Below are 23,021 nucleotides of genomic sequence, written 5' to 3'. Positions count from 1 at the left end.
TGGCTCCTTTCTGTTGGATTCAGAGACTTATCAGGGTGCCCAATGTTTCTGAGATACAAAACACGTGAAGGATGCCTTCATCTCAGCTCGAGTTCCCCCAGAAGCAGGCCCTAGGCAAGGACTCACCTGGGAGGTGTAGAAAGTGCCAGAAGGAGGATATGGCGTTGATATGGGAAGGGGGAAGAGTCCAACACAGGGGGAACCCTCAGGCCCCTCAGTGGTGGGTGGCCGGAGCCTCATCCCAGTGGCAGGCCCTGGGAAGTGCTGTCCCCACAGTTGGACCACCCGAGGAAGGGGGTGTCTACACAGCAGTCTTGTCAGTAACTGGCTGGGGGCTGCTTGGGTCAGAGTGTTTGCTCGCTGGCATTCCCGGCCTGCTCTTTGCAGCTAAAGAGAAAGACCTCCGGAGAAGGGTGGTCAATTCTGGGGGTTGGGAGTTGGCCAGAGAGATAGAGGAGGGGCATGGACAGAAGTGACCATAGCCCTGAGGGAATTTTTAGTCCAATGTTGGAACAGGTTTACAGTGAGATAGCAGGAGACAGGGTGACAGGAGTACCAAAGGGGTGTGCAGATCAGATGCTCTTGGGACATAGGGGTGGGGGAAGCCATTTGTTCTGACTGGAGTGATATTGGGGGGACTTAGAGAAGGCGGGGGAGTGGGGGCGAGCTAGCTTGCAAAGGTGTGGGGCTAGAGATGCACTGTCACACCCATGTCATTTAATCCTCATGACATTGCAAGGTAGGTAGTGTTGCCTCCGTTTTGAGGAAGAAGTGAGGCTCAGAGAGATTAAGTCAACTACCAAAGACACAGCTATGACCCCATAAAGCTGAAACTCAAACCCTGGTCTTCTTACTCCTGCTTTGCCTCGAGGAGCTTTGTGTGTTTGGGAGATGGGGGTGGGGTAACTGCCCCTATCACTGTCAAGGGCAGACCTGACCCAGAGCCTGCTCTACATCCGTGGTCCATGGAGATTTCTTCCCACGGCCACAGGCTGCCCTCTCCCGTATCTCCCCACAATGCACTGCCCACAGGCCCCCCCTCAGCCAATCAGGCAGCCCCTCTGATCCTGCCCCTGATGTAAGCTGGACTGACTGCTCCCAATATTGAGTGAATTGTCTGGAACTCACTGCCCTGGGGGGTTATAGGAAAAGGAAGAGGCAGCCTGGGGAGGGAACACTGTGTTTCTGATGGCCCCACAAGCATGTTTCCTGCCCTGTTCTCACCCTCCCTGCTGTCCCCTCCCAGCCCTGCTCCAAACCCCATTGCCTCAGAAAATAAGGCAGAGGAGGGATCAGGTGCACACATTTCCCTGGAGCGGCATTTCTATAGCATATTAATGATTTTCTGTGAAATACAAGCTGTGTGTATGGGGAAATAAGGGGGTGGGGGCTTGGTTAACCCCAATTAAATAAGTCCCTCCTACTGACCTCTCAGAGCCTTTGATATACCAAAGGGCACGGCGAACCCCCCCACCCCCCAAAAAAAGCAGATATGGTTCTCGGCGTTTCCCAAACTTACTTGACCACAAAACATTTTCCCTAGAGCAAGTATTAGGACTAGGATTTCTTGGAATCACTTTGGGGAAGGACTGAAGGTTGAAGGCCAGATATGCCACTAACTCATTGTGGAAAATTTGTCAAATAAGCATAAATTAAACCTGCCTCATAAGAACAGGGATGAAAACTCTTTACAAATTATAAAATAAATGGTGCTATTATTTATGTACTTGAAAGATGATACAGAAGTTCCCATCGTGGCTCAGTGGTTAACGAATCCGACTAGGAACCATGAGGTTTCGGGTTTGATCCCTGGCCTTGCTAATTGGGTTGAGGATCCAGCATTGCCGTGAGCTGTGGTGTAGGTCACAGATGTGGCTCAGATCCCACGTTGCTGTGGCTCTGGGGTAGGCTGGTGGCTACAGCTCCAATTAGACCCCTAGCCTGGGAAACTCCGTATGCCTAGAGAACATTTCATTAGGAGTCCAATAATAATAATAATATAATGACGATGATGATCAATAACTTTTTAAATAACAAGTTCTGTTCCTGACCAGGCATGTGCCTTTGACCTTGACTTTGATCTCTCTTAGCCTGTTTTCTCATCTGGAAAAGGCTTGTGCTCACGACACTAGCCCTCTTTCCTCCACGCATTTGTTGCCATGATAAAATATGCACAATGGTTGTACAGGTGCTTCGAGAAAGTATAAAGCACTGTAAAATGCAAGTCATTGTTATTAGTGTTCCAGGTTAGTACCCTCAATTCGGTCCCATTTGTGCTCAGACCCAAACAGGCGATGTGTTGGGGGCGGGGATTGGCTAGTGGGAGAAATAACAATGACTAATAATTTTCATCCATATTTATGATGTTAGGAGCCTTATATGAGCATGTCGCTGAGGAGAGGAAATGAATATTTCATGAGTGAACACTAAATGTAGTATTAAGATGAAATGGACAGAAAGACCCCCACTTGCCTCTGCCTCCGGGTTCAGCTGGGTAACCAGCCCAAGTCTGGGCTCGTGCCTGGCTCCAGGGAGCAGGGCAGCCAGTGAGGACGGAAATGCTCAGGCGGGGGAGCCATCCAGCACAGACTGGCCAAGGGACTCCTACCCTGGGAAGCAGGAGAGCCACCGCTCATTCCCTATACCAGCTGGCTAGCCTTGGGCAAGTGACTGTCACCACCCTGCGCCTCCCCTTCCCCTCTGTAAAATGAGGGTGATAAGAGCAGCCTTGCATGGCTATGAGGTCTCAGTCCGAGCTGAGTTGTTTGGAGGAGGGCTTTGCAATGCCCGCAGGTGGGAAGTATGATAATTTATGTACTCAGTGGGCAGCTATTGAACACCTACCATGTGCCAATCACTGCCACGGCCACAGTGTGCCAAACCCTGCGTTCATCACTTTGTACACATCACCTCGTTTACTGAGAGGTGTCTGTTATTACTCCCATTTTCCACATGAGGAAATGAAACTCTGGAAAGATAAATAATTTGCCCAAAGCCATATGGCTAAATGGCAGAGTCCAGGGCAGATGAAGAGCCTTTCATTCTAGACCAACAGCCCATCTTTGTTCTTCCAAAGAGCCAGGTCCTCCCTGTTCTGTCCATGTCTGTGCCCCTTCGACCAGCACTCCTTCCTCACCCAAAGGAGAAAGCCTTGCCATCCTCTCATGGCCTCTGGAGAGGATACCCTCTCTCCCTTTGTTTTCCAACCCCCACTCCCCTCCTCCAAGCCTCTTTTAAGAGGTCTGATGGTCTGTCCCCCATAATGCAGCTGCCCTGGGGTTCTAATGTCTGTCCCCATCCATCAAGACATTTGCCTCCCAAGACTCTGGGCAACCTGCATCTCTTATCTGGGCCAGCCACTGAGTGGCATGACAATTGAATGCCTCCCCCTTAAACACCCTTGGAAGATGAAGCAAGGGCTGATGGGGATGCTGGGGTTGAACCTAGCCAAGTCTTAACTGCTTCCTGATGGACGCCTCTGGAGGAGGCTTCTGGCTCTCTCCATCCATCCCACAGCATGAGGACACAACCATCCCTGCAAACCTCATCCCTAGAGGGCAGTTCCGTGTTATCTCAGCTCATCCCCTCTCCAGAGACGAAGAGATTGTTTTAAACCTGCCGCCCCACCAGCTCTGCTCCTGGCTTCCAAAGCCATTAAGTTTCATTATAACAAATAAACACCACAATGACATTTATAAGTTACCACTGAGCACAGAAGCACAAATATGAAGCAGATAAACTGCATTTGATCCAAATAATTACTGCAGGCAATATTGGGCTTAGTCTGAGCTGGCAGCCGGGTACCGAGTAATTTATTAGATTGCGTAAGGCAATGTTGCACGTTGCGATTTTCATTATTGTGTCTTTTCCCCTCCCCATGGTCTAAATAGGTTAGAGCAGTTTAGACAGTGTACGGCCAAACAAAGACAGACTTTGCCCAAGCAGATTAAGCCTGGGAAGTATCCAGGAATGGCTACTTCCCACCCAACATGGCACCTGCGAGAGAAGAGAGGGTTTAGGATTATCGTGATGCTGCCAGCAGAAGACAGTTCCCTGTTCTCCCCACCCACTGGCCCAGATACGGAAAGAGGCCCCACAGAGGGAATCCATGGAAGGGCTGGATGGCGCCCCCAGGACACCAAGCCTGGTTCCTGCTGCTGGGTTCTGGCGGGGTTCCTTTGTGTTCAGCCAGAGTCTCTCTACCAAAAGGCCCTCGATAGCCCCGGGCAGCCCTGGGCAGCCCCAGACCCCACTCCCAGACCTCTCCAGCAATAAATAAAAGGAAGGAAGCAGTCTGCCAACCAACTCTGCAAAACAAAGCAATGAGAGCTGGCTACCAGCTGCCGCCTCCCTGCCAAACCCAAACTCATAAAGTTTGATTCAAGGGGTTACAATACCTCCTATTCAGAGTCCCTCCTGCCCCATTCTCCCAGCCTTAGTAAATTACCCAATAAGCAGCAAGGACCTGTAGTTATTGTGCAGTTAAACGGTATTTGCCCAGTAAATCCTGAGCGGAGTACTAACGGTGATATACAGTAACTAATTACAGACATGAATTCTCTCCCCACGACGCCAAGTGGTACCAGATATTGTTGCGTTTCGGGGAGGAGGCTTGAGAGTGGCTGTGTTCCCTCCAGTGGAGCCATGAGTAACTCTCCTATTAGAGGGACCGTGGGCACATCCACTGGCACTCCAGGCTGGAGAACAGAGATGTCCCAGGGCCCAAGCAGAGAGGGGGCTTCATCTCCCAGGAAGACTCCCATTCACCGCCCCCAGTCCCTTGCCTGGCAGAAGGGCCTGGCTGGGCACCAGCTGGTCCTCCTCGGGTCGCCTTACAACAGAAAAGACGCTCCACATCCCAGCAGCTTTTGCAAAGGCCCAGGGCTCCAGCCGGGTAGGGAATGGAAGTCATTATTCACACGGCCCCAGGTTGAGCCAAGAACACTATTCCCTGGGGTGTCAGGTTTTGCAAAAGCCTTCTGAACAAGGAGGCAGGGGGGTGGACCATGCCTCTGCCAGGGTGTGGATGACTTTTGCCCTAAATTGTCATTCACAGAGCTGATCTCGGGCCCAAGGGTGCCCAGGAAGACCAGAGGTCTCTCTGGCTGATTGTGGTCTGCAGGTGGGACAGGGCCTGTGACCAGCAGCAGAAAGCAGATGTCCCTCAGCCTTGTATGTGCTTTTGGAGCTCAGCTGGGGGCAGCTGGGGGACACAGTAGTCAGCCTTTGCTTGCTTAAGAGGAAACCACACAGCTCAAACACCCTCTGTGCTTCCCGGGGACGGGCTAGTAAACAAAGGCCCAGAACTGAAGTCAACAGTGGTCCAGGTACCAGCCTCCAGCCCTGTGACCTTGGATGGGTTTCTCAACCTCTCTGTGCATCCATTAAAATCTATAAAATGGGAGTGATTCTCTCTACCCCTTGGGATTGCTGGTGTGAAAATAACTTGTCTGGAGCTGAGGCTACTGCTTCCAAGGTTCTCTGTGTCTGCCAGCCCCATCCTTCCTGCCACCAACTCATCTTCTGTGACACATGGGCTCAGTGACCCAGCCTCAGCCTCCTGAAAGGAATACAACCTCTCAACCCATCTGGCACCCCCAGCAGCATGCACCCCCACACACACCCCTTCCTTCCAAGTACTTTCAGCACAAAAATCTCTCCTTTACCAACATGTCCACCTCAAACAATCAAAACAAAGACTTGGGACCATAATTGCTACTTGGTTTAGTTTATTTCCTTTGCTGCTGCCTTCTCAGGGTTGATGCAAATAATCTGAACCCTTACCAGGGCCACCGTGGTGTGAAGGGAGAGGCCAGGTGACACAGAAGAGGGCTGGGATGGGGCACACACCTTGGCGCATCATCACTTTGAACCTCGACATTCAAGTGTCTACATCAGCGCTGATGATAGAAACTTCTGGACTGGGTGTTGGGGGATAGATAAGTAAAAATAGTGTTTGAGAAGAGCTATGTGATGTATAAAGGCTATACAAGACTTAGTTGTGGTTAATAACCTAAAGCAGCAAGAAGACAGGACCCAGAATCCCAGGGCTGTGAGAAGAATCACTTTTTTAATTAGGACATATACATAGTCAGCTCTCAATTATCTGTTGGCAAATTGTCCCCATTCCTGGCAAATGCTATCACCAAGATTGCTTAATGAAGTCCTCTGTTAACATTTCACAGCTTCTTACTTTTTTTTTTTTTTTTTTGCTTATTTGCATGAGGCCCAAAGGGAATGAAAGTCCTCTAAAGGCAAAATCAGCTGAGATCCCCATCCCCTCCTGGAGAAGGTGTGAACCATAAAGACAGCAAGCTGGAGAAGGGCGGAGGACCAGGGGTGATGCCCTCCACCCAGCTGAGCAGGAGACCAGAGGGAGCTTCATCACTGGGGGGGGGGTTGTGGCTTCTTTTTTTTTTTTTAAGTATTAAAAATTCCCAGGACATCAAACACATCCATATTCAAATCTGCATACCAAAATGCATTCCAAAGTGGGAAATAAATGTTACTTAGGATTATTCATTATGCTGAAATGCCCATCATTTCGGATTATTCACACCCCTGCTCCTCTCCATTAGCAAAGATCATTAAGAGTGGATTGTACTGGGGCTCCAAGAGAGGAGAAATTCAGGACACTGTACCAAAATGATCTGTTTCCAGTGGGAAAGGACTCAGCAGGCACAAGAAGATTCCTCCATGACCGCTAGGTCTGAGTTGTGGTCCCCAATGCAGCATCACTGAGTGACACAGAAATAATCGAGCTTCAAGGCTAGCCTGCCTCAGCCACAGTGTACCCTGGATCCCAGACCTGCTTTGTGCCGGCAACGTTCCCCTTCCTGGAACACCTGGACGCCAGCAAAACTGACCCGATTCCATGAACATTTCACAGAAGGACCTTAGAGCCCACGGCAAGGGGGCCCAGAGACAGGACTCAGTCCTTCCAGCTGCACCCACCACCTTATACATCAGGGATCCACATGAGTTTCCATTAACAGAAGGGTGCCTGCACTTTAAAAAGTGTGAGCGCTGCTGACCTCATCCAGTGTCTTTTTTTTTTTTTTTTTTTTTTTTTTTTTTTTGCCTTTTAGGGCTGCACCTGTGGCATAGGGAGTTTACCAGGCTAGGGATCAAATCTGAGCTGGAGCTGTCAGCTTACACCACAGCCACAGCAATGTGGTATCTGAGCTGTGTCTATGACCTACACCACAGCTCACAGCAATGCCCAATTCCTGACCCACTGAGCAAGGCCAAGGATCGAACCCACATCCTCGTGGATACTAGTCAAATTCATTTCCACTACGCCACCATGGGAACTCCCTCATCCAGTGTCTTTACTATGCAGCTGAGAAAACCAAGGAATACTCAGAGAGAGACAGCAGCTTGACCGAGGCCAGACAGCAACAGAGCCAAGGCTGGAAAGGACCCGGACTTCTGAGCCCCAGCTGTTTGCATACAATAGCACTTCTCAGATATAGACCAAAAACCACCTGGGAAACTGTAAATATCCAGATTCCTTGGCCCAGGTCAGACCCACTATCTCCAAATTTCTGGCTTGAAGCCCAGGAAACTGTATTTTTCTCAAGTTCCCCCAGGTCATTCTCATGCACATGGAAGTCTTAGCAACATAAAATGGTTTACTATTTTAAGATTTTTTTTAAGATGTTTAGGATATAGATCTCCCCCTAACAGACCAAATGTCCTTGAGAGGTTTAATTTTACTTCCCTGTGCCTGTTTTCTTCTTTTTGGCCTTAGCCCCCACCTCCCCAAATAAAACTTTGGATAAATCAGAACACAGGGAGTTCCCGTCGTGGCGCAGTGGAAACGAATCCGACTAGGAACCGTGAGGTTGCGGGTTCCATCCCTGGCCTCGCTTAGTGGGTTAAGGATCTGGCGTTGCCGTGAGCTGTGGTGTCAGTTGCAGATGCAGCTCAGATCTGGCCTGGCTGTGGCTGTGTCTGTGGCCAGCGGCTACAGCTCCGATTAGACCCCTAGCCTGGGAACCTCCATGTGCAGCAGGTGTGGCCCTAAAAGGACAAAAGACAAAAACAAACAAACAAAAGAACACAGAATGTTAGGGCTGAAAGGGGGCACCTTACAGATTGACCTGCATTTACTGATGGGAACTGAGTCTCAGAGACAGGAAGATCAGGCTCAAGGGCACGTAACTAAGAGTCTGCAGAGACAATGCCACATCAGTATCTCCTGGGCCCAGGTGCTCATGGCCAAGACACAACCCCCTTTGTCTGGACAGTAGCTCTTATAAAAGAGAACAAGACTCACTGGACATCACAAGGTCAGCGAGCCACAACCCACCTCCAGCCTATCCCATGGTCCCCAAGCTGACACGCTCTAAGAGGGGGCCATAGAAGCTCCATCTGCCCATGGCCAATGCCTGCAGCTACCTCTCAGGCTAACGACAGCCCATCACTGCTCTTCAGCCCCACTTTCTTTCTCTCATGCTCCTCTCTCCCCTCCCCTAACAATGGGTGAGTGAGCACATATTCCAAGGCACAAGAGCCTGAGACTCAGAGGAGGAAAGGGGCTTAGCCAGGGCCCCCAGAACAGCCAGCAGCAGGTCTGAAATGACATCCAGGCCCTAGCCTTCATGGGCTGCCATCTCTGCCCTCCCCCACCGCCACTGCCAAAGCCCACACTTCACTGCCCTTCCTGTCTCGGTCAGATTCCAGGATGACCTCAGGCAGGGATGGATGGGCTCCTTCACAGGCATCGACACGCCAGTATTTCCAGCAGCCCTTATCAGTGTCTTCCTGGCATCCAGAACTTGGCCGAATGGATGGAGGATAGAGGATGGAGGATTGCCTCTGCCGGCGACTAACGAGCACAGTGCAGGCTCGGGCTGGGGCCACAGGCTGATAATCAGGAGGCAAAGGATTTATAGTGACTTTGGAGTCACCCTGCCTGCCTCAGCCAGCCCCATTGTTTTTCATTAAAGCCCCACGCTGTCCAGGACAACCTTGGCGGACTGTGTGTCCTGGGGAGAGACACGTGAGGCTGGGAGGATCACAGGCTGCCCGGTTGCCCCAGCTCAGGCAAGGAACAAGGTGGGAGAGAATTTGTCCTCCGAATTTCTGCCCCTCACCCAGCCCTGGGAAGTGCAGTCAGCCTCTCCCATGTGAGCCCCAATAAAAAGCCAGCAAAATTTCTAGAATGTTCATGATAATGGCAAGCTTCTCCTCACCTGTGTATCAGAACCAAAGCTACCAACAGCTGCAAATGGCAATGTTGGGGCTGAAAGTTTTTTCAAGCAGAGGTCCAGGAGAAACAGACAACAGAGAGAAAGCCCATCTTCCACCCCTTCCTACTGTTCTGGCTTCTCTGTATTTCCAATCCTGGTCCAAAGGAACTACTAGATTGACCTCTTTCCATCCAACAGGGCTCTAAGCCTGTGTAAACTTTGATAGGAGTTAGACGTACCTCCCAGGGCAGTTGCCCCCCAACTCCCAGCCTGGAGCAACTGTGTCCCTCCTACTTAGATAGTCACATCAATGCCAATAGCATCCCAGATTTGGAAATGAGTTCTCAGGACAACACCCAATGAGAGGACCATTGTAAAAACACTTCTCCCACTGCCCAAGCCACAGTGAATGCTCAGTGAGTGTGGGTTAATCCTACCTTCTCCCTCCAGACCCATGGATCCAACTTCATCCAGGATGCCTTCTCCTGAGTGATTCCAGGCCACTCTCTATCAACATATTTACAACTGAACTCCCTGCCCTCAAACCTGCTTCTTCCCGTGAGACTGGTAACCAGTTACCCATTGCGTTCACCCAGTTCTGCAGGCCAGGGAGAGGGGGTTCTTCATGCTTCCATCCTCCTCGTCCCTCATCAAGTGCTATCCGTTCTACCTCCAGCAACAACTAAATCCATTCTCCTCTTGCCCCGGATGCACCTTTATCCTGAGTCCTTAGGACTGAAATCCTCCCAATCAGTCTTCCTGCCTTCACCCTACTTCGTCCATTCTCATCACTGTTTCTGCTGTGATCCTTCTCAAACTCAGATCTGAGTGTGTGGGTCAAAACCTGGGATGATTCCTCATTAAGTGCAAACCTCTTAGCAGGCACTCCATGGGTCTATGGAGCCAGACCTACCCCGTTCTCTCAATATGCATCCTATTGAACACACCCACATGCATGCATGCCACGCGCCAGTCACACGAGGCTTGTAGCAAGAGTGACAGCTGCTGTGTGGAGGGCATGCAGAGTCCTGGGCGCTTTCCTCAGAGGGTCTTGTTTCATTCTCACAAACCACCCAATGAGCATCCATTACCATCCTATGGGGAAGCTGAGGTTCGGAGCTGCTAAGAAATTTGCCCAGGGGCGCACGACTGTAATGGCAGAGCCAGAGATCAAGCCTGGACCCTGGGGCATCTACATCTTTATTCCCTGATCACGTTCTGACCTCCACGCTTTACTCACGCATCCCCATCCCAGGGAACCTCGCGTCGTTGCCCTCATCTTGCTTACCCTTCCAGACCATGTCAGAAGCCAGCTCTTCTGTGACGCCTCCCCGCACTCCCTCAGAAGGAAAAATCTCTCTTCCTTGAGACTTTCTCTTTTTATGACGATTATATACGTTTCAGGTGTACACCATAGCGATTCACAGATTTTAAAGGGTACACTCCCTTTATCGTTATTACAAAATATTGGCTGTAATCCATGTTGTGCCATGTATCCCTGTAGCTTATTTATTTTATACACAGTAGTTTGTACCTTCCATCCCCTCCCCCGTCCCTGTCCCCACTGGTAACCATCAATTTGTTCTCTGTATCCGAGTCTGTTTCTTTTCTGCTGTGTCCTTGGGGCTTGCTTTACAGCTCACTTTGGGCACCTTTTATCTTAGTTCTCTGTGAGGTATGTGTCTCCTTCAGACGCTAAGCTCTTTGTCATGGAAGATACGTCAGACTTTGATCAGCACCCTCGCACCAGGCCAGGGGTCTTGGAGATTGTCACGGCGAGACCTGTCCCCTGACACGTTACACCCCATAATAATCGGCTTTATTGTTAGCCGGGGACTAGGACACAACCCCCAAGGCCCCAGTCCCACTCCTCTGAGTATGTCACGACAGGTCATTTTGGAAGTTTCCCAAAGCTCACTCTCCTGGGTTAGGAGCTGGCCCTGTGCTGAGCAGGAAGTCAACAGAAGTCAAGACTTGGGCTTCCAGGCACGATCTGAGCCATCCTGCCCTGGTCCCTTCCCACCCCACCTGGCGTTGTCCTGGTGTCAGCCGGGCGCTGAGCTAGCTCCCACCTCCCCTTCCCTTCTTCCCATCTGCTCGCTTCTCGGGACCGAGGCGGCTTCCCTTAACCTCATAAGAGGCAATTTGCATGCTCCAGGCTGGAAGAAAGCAGGTGACAAATATCCCTGGTACAATATTCTTAAGCCTTCCCCAATTGGTCACTAATAGCAGAGCAGATGGTGACATTTGAGCCTTTTCTGCATGACTGACCAGGTAGCTCCGGGAGGCTGAAGCCGGCTGGGCCTACGGCAAAGTCAGGGCGGCAGGAGGCTCAAAGGCTCACATCTCTCACCTGCGTGACTCACGGGAAGAAGTAGATTCTAATCGGTCCAAATTCAGACCTGCCAAGCCTCCTTTCCCAGCCCTGGAAACCCACGTGACAGATGCCACTGTGGCTCCAGTTTTTAATAGTTCTGGGCTCAGAAAAGAGTGATGAAAACGAGAACAGACCTTTATGAAGCACCTTGTGTTTACCTGCATCATTTTCATGTGAGGCCTCTCAGCTCAAAGCAGATTTGCAATGGAAGGGTGTCACCCCCATTTTCCAGATGGGGAAACTGAGGCTCAGAATGGGTGAGGAATGTGCCCCCATTCATACTGCTAGTGACAGGGCTGGAGTTCCCTCCCAGGCCTGCCTGGCTCTGTGTTTTTTCCACAGTCCAGATGCAGGTCCTGGCAGGTAACCCATCAGTTGGGTACTTAGGGCAGGTACCTGAGGTTACCCATCACTCACGTCTTGGCTTGTACTTTCCCTGCCCCAGCAGAGGCCCCCTCTCCTCTATCACAGGCTCGCATTGTGATTCCTCCTCCAGGAGGCCCCTCTCTTTCCTCCCCTACCTCCATGCTTGCAGCAGGCCTTTCTTAAACCCCCAAAGAACTTTATGTGACCTCTTTATGAAGCCCATCACTTTCTCCCTCGTAGTCCAAGGGCTTGGGTCAAGTGTAGCCATGAGTCTGAGTTTCAACAATTGTCCTGAGAGTTGCAGCTGGGCTTCCCCCACATTCAGGAACGGGGTGATGGTGGTGCTTCCAAGGGCACCATAGAGGTTCTTACTCCACCTGCTTCTGGACCCCTGCGCATCCTCGGGGCATTACTTGGCATCTCCATCCTACCGTCCCTTCCCCACTGAAGGAGAAAGTGAGGGCAGCTGTGCACCAGGCTTCATAAAAGCCAGGCAGGCTTGCCAGGTAGCCCCAACATTTCTGTCCACATCTGGCTGGGATTAACCTTAAGGGCAGGGGTCACCTCCCCTCCACCTGCAGCTGGAGCCAAGTAACCAGAGGGGGGGAGGGGGAGAGTGGGCACACCCTGCACCATCTCTTGACTGCCTCCCACTTGACCTCTGAGCACCACCGAGAGAGGGGATCGAGAGCTCCAGTTGTGGCTCAGTGGGTTAAGAACCCAACATAGTGTCCATGACGATGTGGGTTCGATCCCTGGCCTTTCTCAGTGAATTAAAGATCCGGTGTTGCTGTGAGCTGCAGCATAGGTCATAGATGTGGCTTGGCTTCAACTCCGGTGTTGCCTTGGCTGTGACTTAGACCAGCAGCTACAGCTCTGATTCAAACCCTAGCCCACGAATTTCCATATGCCACAGATGCAGCCCTAGACAGAAAAAAAATAAATAAATATTTTAAAAAAGAGGAGGATGGCAAGGGACATGGGGACATCAGTGTAGACTTGGCAACAAGGCTTTCTCTCCTGTTATACTAACTAGCCCCACACCCTTCGGCCTTGGTACTAGTCCCTACAGATAGCTGCCTCTCACAACATCAGAGAACAATCTGACCACCAGATCGGTGCCTGGGAGAGACACAAACACATGTGGCAATAGACTTAGGACACTGGAGAGCCAGAATGTGTCTCCAGAAGATCTGGGGCTGACAGTTATAGATGGCATGGGTAGGTGAGTGCCATGGCTTCTCTGAGCCAGGCATAGGGACCCTGACCCTCACGGGCACAGGGCCACTAGTCCCTCTTCCTACACACACACATACACGCACACACACATGCACACACATATGCACACACCATGGCATCCAGGCCCTGAGGCATGGCTGTAAAGGCATCACTATGGGTGATTTGGCCCCGGTAACCTCAGTCTTCCAAAGCAAAGTACCTCTTCCCTGCCCAGGAAGTACCTTGGAATTGAGGAGTGACCTCAGATCAGAGGCCAGAGGTGGGTGAGCTCATAAACAGTCCTGAGGTCTTCAGCATGTTCAATATTTTGCTGGATGACAGTGGGGACCTCCCAGAGCCAGATGGTGATGCCTCATTCCATTGCTAACGTATCCTGAAAAAGAGACTCTGAGGTGAGGGGCCACGTGCTCAGGGCTGGGAGGGTGGCCTCCTGCCAGGAGCCTGGTGGAAGGGATGAGCGAGGAGGGAGGGGCTTTTGAGAACACAGCCTGGAGAAGCTGGGAGAGAGATGCTGAGCAGAGAGCAGAGGGCCGGGACATCTGGCAGCAGGACAGGGCAGCAGGGCTGCGGGAGGGCAGGCTCCAAGCTGTGCTGGTGTAGGGGTTGAGAGCACCCAAGCTCTCCAGTGGCTTCTCCGAGTGCCCCCTCCCACGGCCCACACCTGCTGCTGTCCCTTAGCCCTGAGGAGCCAAGAGTCCTCCCTGGTGCTGTTCCCCCCCTCAGCCTCCTCCCTTTGGCCAATCACCAGCACCGGCAGCCTCTGTCCCCATCCTGACTCAGAGCCACCTCCTCTCTTCTTTTCACCCCTCCTACCCCTGCTTCCTGCAGTTTGGATGGAAGGCTCCAAAAGCCCCCACCTGCTCAGACTTCCACCTCTGCTCCCCCCACTCACCTGCCAAGCAGGGGGACTCATCAGAGCCAGACTCCATCCTGACTCAGCGAGCCTTGAGGGGGTCATCATGTCTCTTTTCTGGGCTTAGGGAGACAATGCCTCCGTGTTACAGAAGTCAGTTGCAGAGCTGGTGGAGCTCTCTCTTGGCCTGGGCAAGCCACAGCAGTCTGGGTATGCTGGGAGACATGCGAGCTAGGGGCAGTCACCTCAGAGGATCTGACATGGCCCCAGGATCCCTCCCTTCCTGGGACTGGGCCATCCTCCGCCTTGGAAGCCAACAGGAAAGATTGCCTGCCCCTCCTCCAGGACCACGTCCTAATCCTCTAGCCCACCAAATGTGGGCGCATTCCCAATGGGTTTCCACCCCGGTCCTCTCCTTTAAAATTTCCTCTGGACTTCTCAGTTCTGGCCAAGGGTAGGAGGAGAGAGGTTGCAGACAGGGTCTGTGAGTTCCCAGGGACTGAGGACTCTCTAGTAAGGACCTCAAGATGTCCTTTCTGCATCACTCCATCACTCCATTGATGGAGAAAGAACACCTTTCTGTATCACTGCCCCTTCTCCATCACTCAGTGCCCTGGGCCCCTGACAGCCTCATCTGCCAAAGGGTCTGATGTGGTGCCCATCCCATAGGACTGACTGTGGAGAGAATTCAACCAAATAACCCATGCAAAACTTTTAATACATGTTTTATAGTCAATGAAAGCTAGCTATTATTAATTCTATAATAATAAATATAATATATTACATATATGAATAGAGAGTAATATTTATATAATATTATATCGTAATTACTCTCCGTATATTAATAAGTATATACAAATAATTATACCTCCTTTCTCTTTTTTGGCTTTTAATTCGATGAATTTTATTTTATTTGTCATTGTGCAACAATTATCACGACCTAATTTTATGGCGTTTTCATCCCAAACCACCAACCCGTCCCTCCCCCACCCCAACCTGTCTCATTTGGAAACCATACGTTTTTTCAAAGTCTGTGAGTCAGTATCTGTTTTGCAAAGAAGTTTATTATGTCCTCGTTTTAGATTCCACATGTAAGCGATAGCATTTGATGTTGGTGTCTCATTGTCTGACTGAATTCACTTAGCATGATAATTTCTAGGTCCATCCATGTTGCTGCAAATCCCATTATTTCATTCCTTTTAATGGCTAAGTAATATTCCACTGTATATATGTACCACATCTTCTTTATACGCTCCTCTGTTAATGGACATTTAGGCCGCTTCTCTGTCTTGGCTACTGTATATAGTGCTGCAATGAACATTGGAAGTACACGTATCTTTTCAGGTCATGGTTTTCTCTGGATAGATGCCCGGGAGTGGGATTGCTGCATCAAATGGTATCCTATTTTTAGTTTTTGAGGAGTTTGCATCCTGTTTTCCCCAGTGGTTACACCAGTTTTTATTCCCACAGACAGTGTAAGAGGGTTCCCTTTTCTCCATACCCTCTCCAGCATTTATTGTTTGTAGACTTTTAAATGATGGCCATTCCAACTGGTGTAAAGTGGTGGTTTTGATTTGCATTTCTCTAATAATGAGTGATGTTGAACATCTTTTCATGTGTTTTTTGGCCATCCATATGTCTTCTTTGGAGAATACACCTCCTTTCTTTTGTGCACTGTCCCCTGGTCAATGGTGGCCAGCACTGGACTCCACCCTAAACCTTAACTCAGCTGGGAGGAGGCTATGGAAACTTAGGGGAGAACCAAGAAACCACTGTTCACTCCACAGATCCTCCGCCTCTCTTTACATTGTCTGAGGCGACTGCCAGGTGGGTAGAGTAAGTTCTTGTTTGAAAATCAAAATCTGGGTTCCAGGCCCTTAATTCAATAGCCAGCATGGATAGCGGCAGGAAAACAGGGTTTGCAGACAGAGGCACTTGGGTTGAAATTACACACTGTGACCTTGAGCTATACCTGACCCACTATGTGACCTTGAAGTATACCTGGGCCCACCAGGTGACCTTGATTTATACCTGACCCACTGTGTGACCCTGAACTATATACTTGGGCCCACTGTGTGACCTTGGGCTTGTCACTTCATTTCTAGGAGTCTCAGTTCATCTATAAACTGTGGGTAATAACAGCTAACTAGCATTGTAGCTACATTGTCCATGAATAACTTAGTTCATAAAGTCTGACTCCTTGGGACAATGGCCCCTCTCCTTTTTTTTTTTTTTTTTTGTCTTTTTGCCATTTCTTGGGCCATTCCCATGGCATATGGAGGTTCCCAGGCTAGGGGTCTAACTGGAGCTGTAGCCATCGGCCTACACCAAAGCCACAGCAACGCAGGATCTGAGCCGTGTCTGCGACCTACGCCACAGCTCACGGCAACGCCGGATGCTTAACCCACTGAGTACAGCCAGGGATTGAACCCGAAACTTCATGGTTCCTAGTCGGATTCATTAACCACTGCACCACAATGGGAGCTCCTGGCCCCTCTCCTTTATTTCTCACCTCACTCCTCTGTGTGGTGTGCTCAGCACCATATCTGCCTCATCAGTCACTTAGAGTGTAAAAACCATCTTCCTGCCATGACCACAGATCCCAGGAGACAAACTAGAGTAGGTAAGCTGCCTGGGCCTCGGGAGCATTACCCGGAGACTTAGCCAAGGGTTTCCTTACCAGCCAGGCACTGAGAACAGAAGCTGGAAAGGCAGCCGTCCCCTGCCCTGGAGGAGTTTACCCCATCTAGTTCTTACTTACTTTGGTTTCTTTGGCATCAAACACACAGTAGGTTCTCAATAAAGATTTGAAGACATTAAGGGAGATGAGAAGGAGGAAAAGAGCAGCAGGGAGGAAGAGAGAAAGAGAGAAGACCCCCTCCTGGGGACAGGAGTCTTAGAGCCACAAGTGAAGGTCATGGGCCGGGAACTTGGCTTTCAGTGATGGGCAGGGCTAGTCAGGGGGCTGCAGGAGGGGAGTGTTCCAGGAAGACAGGGCCCAGGAACCTCAGGGAGCAGCCCCCAGACGGCTGCCACTGCCAAGGAGTACCCAAGAGAAAGGGGGCGGAATTTGGAGAGGCTTGTAATCCAGGCTGAAAGGTCAGGTGCAGACACCGCAGAGCTATTCATGTGGCCACCTCTGCAAAGGGGGAGAACATGAGACAAGTGGTGATTTAGGAAGAAGAATCCAGCACAGTGCCTGATAGCACATATCGTCTGTTGTAGGAACCCAGGCTGGAGTGATGAGGGCCTGGGCTTTGCTGGTGGCAGCAGGAATGGAGAGGAAGGGGTGGATCTGGGAGATATCAAGGAGGAAGCCGGGGCTGGACTTGGTGATGGTGACAGATGAAAAATATAGCATGAGGAATTCCCATTGTGGCTCAGCGGTATCGAACCCCAACTAGTACCTACAAGGATGCGGGTTCAATCCCTGGCCTCTCTCAGTGGGTTAAGGATCCAGTGCTGTCATGAGCTACTGTGTAAGTCACAGGTGCAGCTCAGATCCCTCATTGCTGTGGCCGTGGAGTAGACCGGCAACCATAGCTCCAATTCAGCCCCTAGCCTGAGAACTTCCAAATGCGGCAGGTGTGGCCCTAAAAAGAAAAAAAATAATAATAATACAGCATGAGAAAGGAGGTCACATGGGCTGCTGGGCTTCACACCAGGAGGACGTTATTGGACAAAATGGGAAACTGAAGCAGAAACCTGGGATGGACGGGACAAGGTGTTGAGTCCATGGTGAGAGCAAGACCTTGGCAGATGCAGCCCACACTCTGCTCAGATCAGAGATGCCAGGTGTCAGGACCACAGACCTGTGGGCACCCGGAAAGGCCGGTCACATCCATTCACTTCTCACCAGACTGCAATTCCTGCCTCCCGGCAGGTCTCAATAAGTAGATACTAAAGAAACAAAAGTTCTCAGGGAGCTTCCTGTCTACACAATATAATGCCCAGGAGGTTATAGAAAAAGATCCCTGCTCATGGCCTTTAAATTCTCTGGAGTAGGGAAAACAAGACTGGAAAACAGGAGGTGAGAGAAACAGTGAGGAAATTCTGTGGACAAGAACCTGCGCTTGTGGCCTGCACACCGTGTCCCCAGGGGCTCCTGGGCCTGAAGGGGAAGCCCCAAGGTCCCACCAGCCTAACCCTCCACCTCCTCTCCACCCTCAGCATCTCAACTCTCACATACTCCAGAAGTGTAGGGGTCTGCTTGAGAAAGCACTTCATTGTTTTGAAAGAAAAAAGTGCTCTTAGTGGCTTGTATTTAATGCATAAAAATTAAAACTGTGCTGAAAGGAGTTCCCGTTGCAGCTCAGTGATAACGAACCCAACCAATATCCATGAGGACGTAGGTTCCATCCCTGACCTCACTCAGTGGGTTAAGGATCTGGCATTGCCATGAGCTGCAGTGTAGGTCACAGATGCAGCTCAGATCTGACGTTGCTGTGGCTGTGCCATAGGCCGGCAGCTGCAGCTCTGATTCAGTCCTTAGCCTGGGAACTTCCATATGCTGCGGGTGTGGCCCTAAAAAGCAAAAAAAATAAGCTGTAAAAGAAAATTGTCAAAGCACTTGCTATGCCCTTTCCCAAAATAATTTGCAAGTCATGTCCTTTGGGGTGTTTTCTTTTAGACTATTCTGTGTACCTATCTCCCTCCAGAAACATTCTTTCCATAGAAAAGCCCAGGGGATCCACTGGCATTGCCGCAGCTACAGCATATGTTGCAGCTGCAGCATAGTACACAACTATAGCTCGGATCTGATCTGTGGCCTGGGAATTCCATATGCCTCAGGGTGGCCAAAAAAGAAAAAAAAAAAGAAAAGCCAAGGGGATCCAAACAGACAAAGATTCGAGCCAAAACCTCTCGCTGAAGCCTTCTGGGATGGGAGACTTGTCCTGCTTCCCTGGCCCTGAGGCTCCCTTCTGAGGGCCCCAGGTCTCCTGTCCAGGGGTCTCATACCTGCCCTCACTCCTGGCTCCAGGATAGCCTCCAGGTGAGATAGGGACCGCCCAGGGTCCACCTCCACATCTGCTCCCGAGGTCCTCTCCTCCCAGCCCCTCCAGAGCCCAGTTTCCACGGTGACAGTTCCTCTACTCCCTGGGGTACCACCTCACCCACCACACTTGGGCTTCTCACCCTCGGCCCTGTCCCCACCTTTGCAGGATGCTCCCTTCGCCCCAACTGTCCAGATACCCCCACCCACAATTGGGCTGGGGGCGGGGAGAAGGGGCAGGTTCCCACTGCAGGCCCTGTTCACCGCATTCCGAGAGCTCAGGCTGCACTCTGGAGGGTCTGCTCCTTCCAGCCCCCCTCGGCTCCCAGCTGACAACCTGATAATTCTCTCTGATAACACAATCTCTGGCAGCTCTTGCCGGCTGTCTTGACACTGTCCTTCTTGCAAGCAAGATTTTGAGATAAAAGGATGCGCTGTGAAATCATCATTAGAGCCCGGAGAAGGAGCCGGGGAGAGAACAGGTCTCCCGCCCGCTCCCCCTCTTGGCTGCACCCCAGCCTCTCCCCGCCTCTCCCCTCCTCTCGTCCCTGCCACCTTCCCTCCTTCTCTGGCTCTTCTTCCTTCCTCTCCGCTCCTTCTCTCCTCCTCTCCTCACCCCCCACCCGCCTCCAGTCCCTCCCTCCCCCCTTTCTCCTCTCATCTCTTCCTTCGTTCTCTCCCCTGTTTTGGTGCCAGAAACAGTCTAATTACAACAGAGAACTTGAAGAGACAGAAAGGGAAGAAGAAAAAAATCACCCCACCACACACAGCTGATTAAAATGTTCTATGAAATCTAATTTGTAAAGCTCAAATCAGAATAAAAAGTGTTACTCCCACAATTCAGGGCCAATTTGATTTTTAATGAGATTCCTAAGAGACTCAGCCAAGATCTCATCAGGTTGAAAACTCAGCTACCTTCCCGCCTGTCACAAACTCTCCGACGTGGACCTCTGTCTCTGTTCTGCCACCATCCCCAACGCCACACACCAGTCACTTTCTTCCTAGGACTCATCATCTGCTACCGAGAGCTTGGCCCTGACTGTTGTCCAAGCCTGGGGCTTTGTGTCCCCAAGAAGGGTGACAGCTGGGTCCGGGACCTCTGTGGCCATCCCTGACTCTCCTAGGTGGGGGAGGAGGGGCCACGGCAGCAGCCTGCCCACCAGGTCCTGTTTTCCTCATCTGTGTACCTGCATCTACAGAGAAGGATGTGGGAAGGAATACAGTCTTTGAAGTCATGAACCCTAGATCCAACCCCACTCATTAGCTGTGTGACCTTGGGCAGCTTACTTCGCCTCTCTGATCTGGGTTTCTTTGCCGAAAAATGGGTAGAGTTCTTTTTTTTTTTTGTCTTGTTGTTGTTGTTGTTATTGTTGTTGTTGTTGTTGTTGTTGCTATTTCTTGGGCCACTCCCGCGGCATATGGAGGTTCCCAGGCTAGGGGTCTAATCGGAGCTGTAGCCACCGGCCTACACCAGAGCCACAGCAACACGGGATCCGGGCTGCGTCTGCAACCTACACCACAGCTCATGGCAATGCCGGATCGTTAACCCACTGAGCAAGGGCAGGGACCGAACCCGCAACCTCATGGTTCCTAGTCGGATTCGTTAACCACTGCACCATGACGGGAACTCCAAGGGGTTTTTTTTTGTTTTTTTGGTTTTTTTTTTTGTCTTGTTGTTGTTGTTGTTGTTGTTGTTGTTGTTCTACTCTGAATTGTAATTACGTGGTTACAGGAGAGACGGCATGTGAAGCACAGATGGCATTGTGGCTGGGAGCTCAGTGGACGTCCATGTCCCACGTCCTGTCCATTCAACTGTGACCTCCCAAGGAACCTGGGTCACGTCACCCCCCCTTCTTAAGCATAGAGATCTGCCTGCCACATAATTCAGTAGATGAGAACATGGTTCTTAGAGCCAGAAAGCCTTGGGGTCACAGCCCTGGCCCTGCCACTAGATGCTCCCTGGACAATTAAATGAACCTCTAAGGCTCCTCGTGCTGAGTCCCTGCAAAATGGGGTTGATAAGCCTCCACACAAGTGTTGTAGGGACCATGACAGGGCCTTCCCCGTGGCAGTAACATGCGCAGCTCCTGTTGCTATCTTTCCCGTCCTTGGGCCTCATTTCCTCATCTGGAAAAAGGGGATTAAAAATAGTACCTACCTCATAGGTTGTTAAGAGGATGAAAATATTAATGAGCTAAAACTTTAAATCTCAGAACAACGCCTGGCATATTGTGCACTATATGGGCATGTCTGTTTAATAAAATAGGAACTGGCTACTTTAGATGGTTCAGTGAGGTGTGTATGGGGAGGGTGCGGGGCCCTGGTGATTTGCTCCCAAGGGAGGCTGGAGTGGGGTCTGCTGCAGAAAAGAAAGGGACAGGAGGACAGGTGGAGTCAGGTACCTGCTCCCTCATCCACATCATCCAACACACTACACCAACCCTCATCCCATGGCATCTGGCCCTTGTCCCATCCTGAGAGCCATTAAAGCAATAAAATTATTTCCTGGTTTCTAAATTTTTTTCTTTTTAGGGCCACACTTGCGGCAGGAAGTTCCCAGGCCAGAGGTCGAATCTGAGCCGCAGCTGCCGGCCTGCACCACAGCCACAGCAACACCGGATCTGAGCTGCATCTACAACCTACACCACAGCTCACAGCCACGTGCCAGATCCTTAACCCACTGAGCGAGGCCAGGGGTCAAACCCTCATCATTATGGATACTAGTCAGGTTCTTAACCCACGGAGCCACCATGGGAACTCCAGGTTCTCAATTCTAATCGAAGGACACAACTCCCCCACTCCCCAGGCCCACTGCCCTGTGGAAGCACCCCCTCACAGAGTGCTTGGGGCTGGAGGGTCTCTCTCCTGCCTCTGCCCCCTTGTGGACGCAGGTAGGAGGAAATGGTATTAAGTGGACGGGGGAATAGCACATCCCAAGTATTTCGGGGCCATGGACGATCTGGAGGCTGGAGGATGGCTGAACCACAGCGTGCAAGTTCTGGGGACAGATGATCAGGGAGGCTGAAGCTGGGAACCAGCTCCTGCAAGCAGGGGGTCCTGCTGGGGGCAAGGAGGAAGGCGTGCTGGGCCCTAGGCAGCAAGTGAGGTGCTCTGGCCTTCCAGTCTAGGCTCTGCTTCTATAACTCGAGGGGAGGCCCTCCAGGCACCGCTCCCGGCTGTTAACTGACCTCTGTACCTGTTTCCTTCCTAGGTCAAGTGTACTCCTTCAGCCAGCAGCCCCAGGACCAGGCCGTGGTGTCAGGGCAGCCGGTGACCCTGCTGTGCGCCATCCCCGAATATGATGGCTTCGTTCTGTGGATCAAAGATGGCTTGGCTCTGGGCGTGGGAAGGGACCTCTCAAGTGAGTACCCCCAGATCTCGCCACCAAGGCCTGGAACCCACCCCTGCCCTACTCACCTACCCTCCTAGGGAACCCCATCTTCATAGGCATTTGGGGATTAAATCTCAGCCTTCACTGAGATGCCATGGGTGGAGGCAGGTGAGGCAGACCCTGAGTCCAAGATCCATAGGACTTTGAGGACTCCTGTAACTACTGATGATGAATTACAAGTAAACCCTCAAGTCTGGTGGTCAGTCCTAAACATAGCAGTGTTGCCCTGGAGGGGCCTTTCCAAAGTCAAACATGATTTGTATAAAGTCAGATGTTCAGAAGTAAAGTGTTCCTGCTTCTTGATCCTAAATGTATTCCCCACTGAAGTCATAATCTGGTTCTTCCCACCACCCCTCCCCCAATCCATTAGTGGGAAACAAGGAGACGGAAAATGCAGCGATACCTTGTTGAGAGTTCCCGTCATGGCTCAGTGGTGAACAAATCTGACTAGCAACCATGAGGACACAGGTTCAATCCCTGGCCTTGCTCAGTGGGATAAGGATCCGGCATTGCCATGAGCTGTGGTGTAGGTTGCAGACATGGCTCAGATCCAGCGTTGCTGTGCCTGTGGCATAGGCTGGCAGCTACAACTCCAATTCCACCCC

General features: G+C 51.1%; 1 protein-coding gene across 2 annotated transcripts in view; it reads left to right on the top strand.

Annotated features, from left to right (window-relative positions):
• The window catches only part of KIRREL3 (kirre like nephrin family adhesion molecule 3), a 575,068-nt gene that overhangs the window by 456,813 nt on the left and 95,234 nt on the right, over positions 1–23,021 (top strand). For both annotated transcript variants that reach the window (XM_047754084.1, XM_047754083.1), the window contains exon 4: positions 22,237–22,386. In XM_047754084.1, coding sequence (XP_047610040.1) covers positions 22,237–22,386 — 150 coding nt within the window. The remainder of the gene's footprint in view (positions 1–22,236; positions 22,387–23,021) is intronic.

The sequence above is a fragment of the Phacochoerus africanus genome, chromosome 11, assembly GCF_016906955.1.
Source record: "Phacochoerus africanus isolate WHEZ1 chromosome 11, ROS_Pafr_v1, whole genome shotgun sequence".
Classification (NCBI taxonomy): domain Eukaryota; kingdom Metazoa; phylum Chordata; class Mammalia; order Artiodactyla; family Suidae; genus Phacochoerus; species Phacochoerus africanus.
The sequence above is the reverse complement of the archived record's forward strand: the minus strand, read 5'-3'. Positions and strand labels throughout refer to the sequence as shown.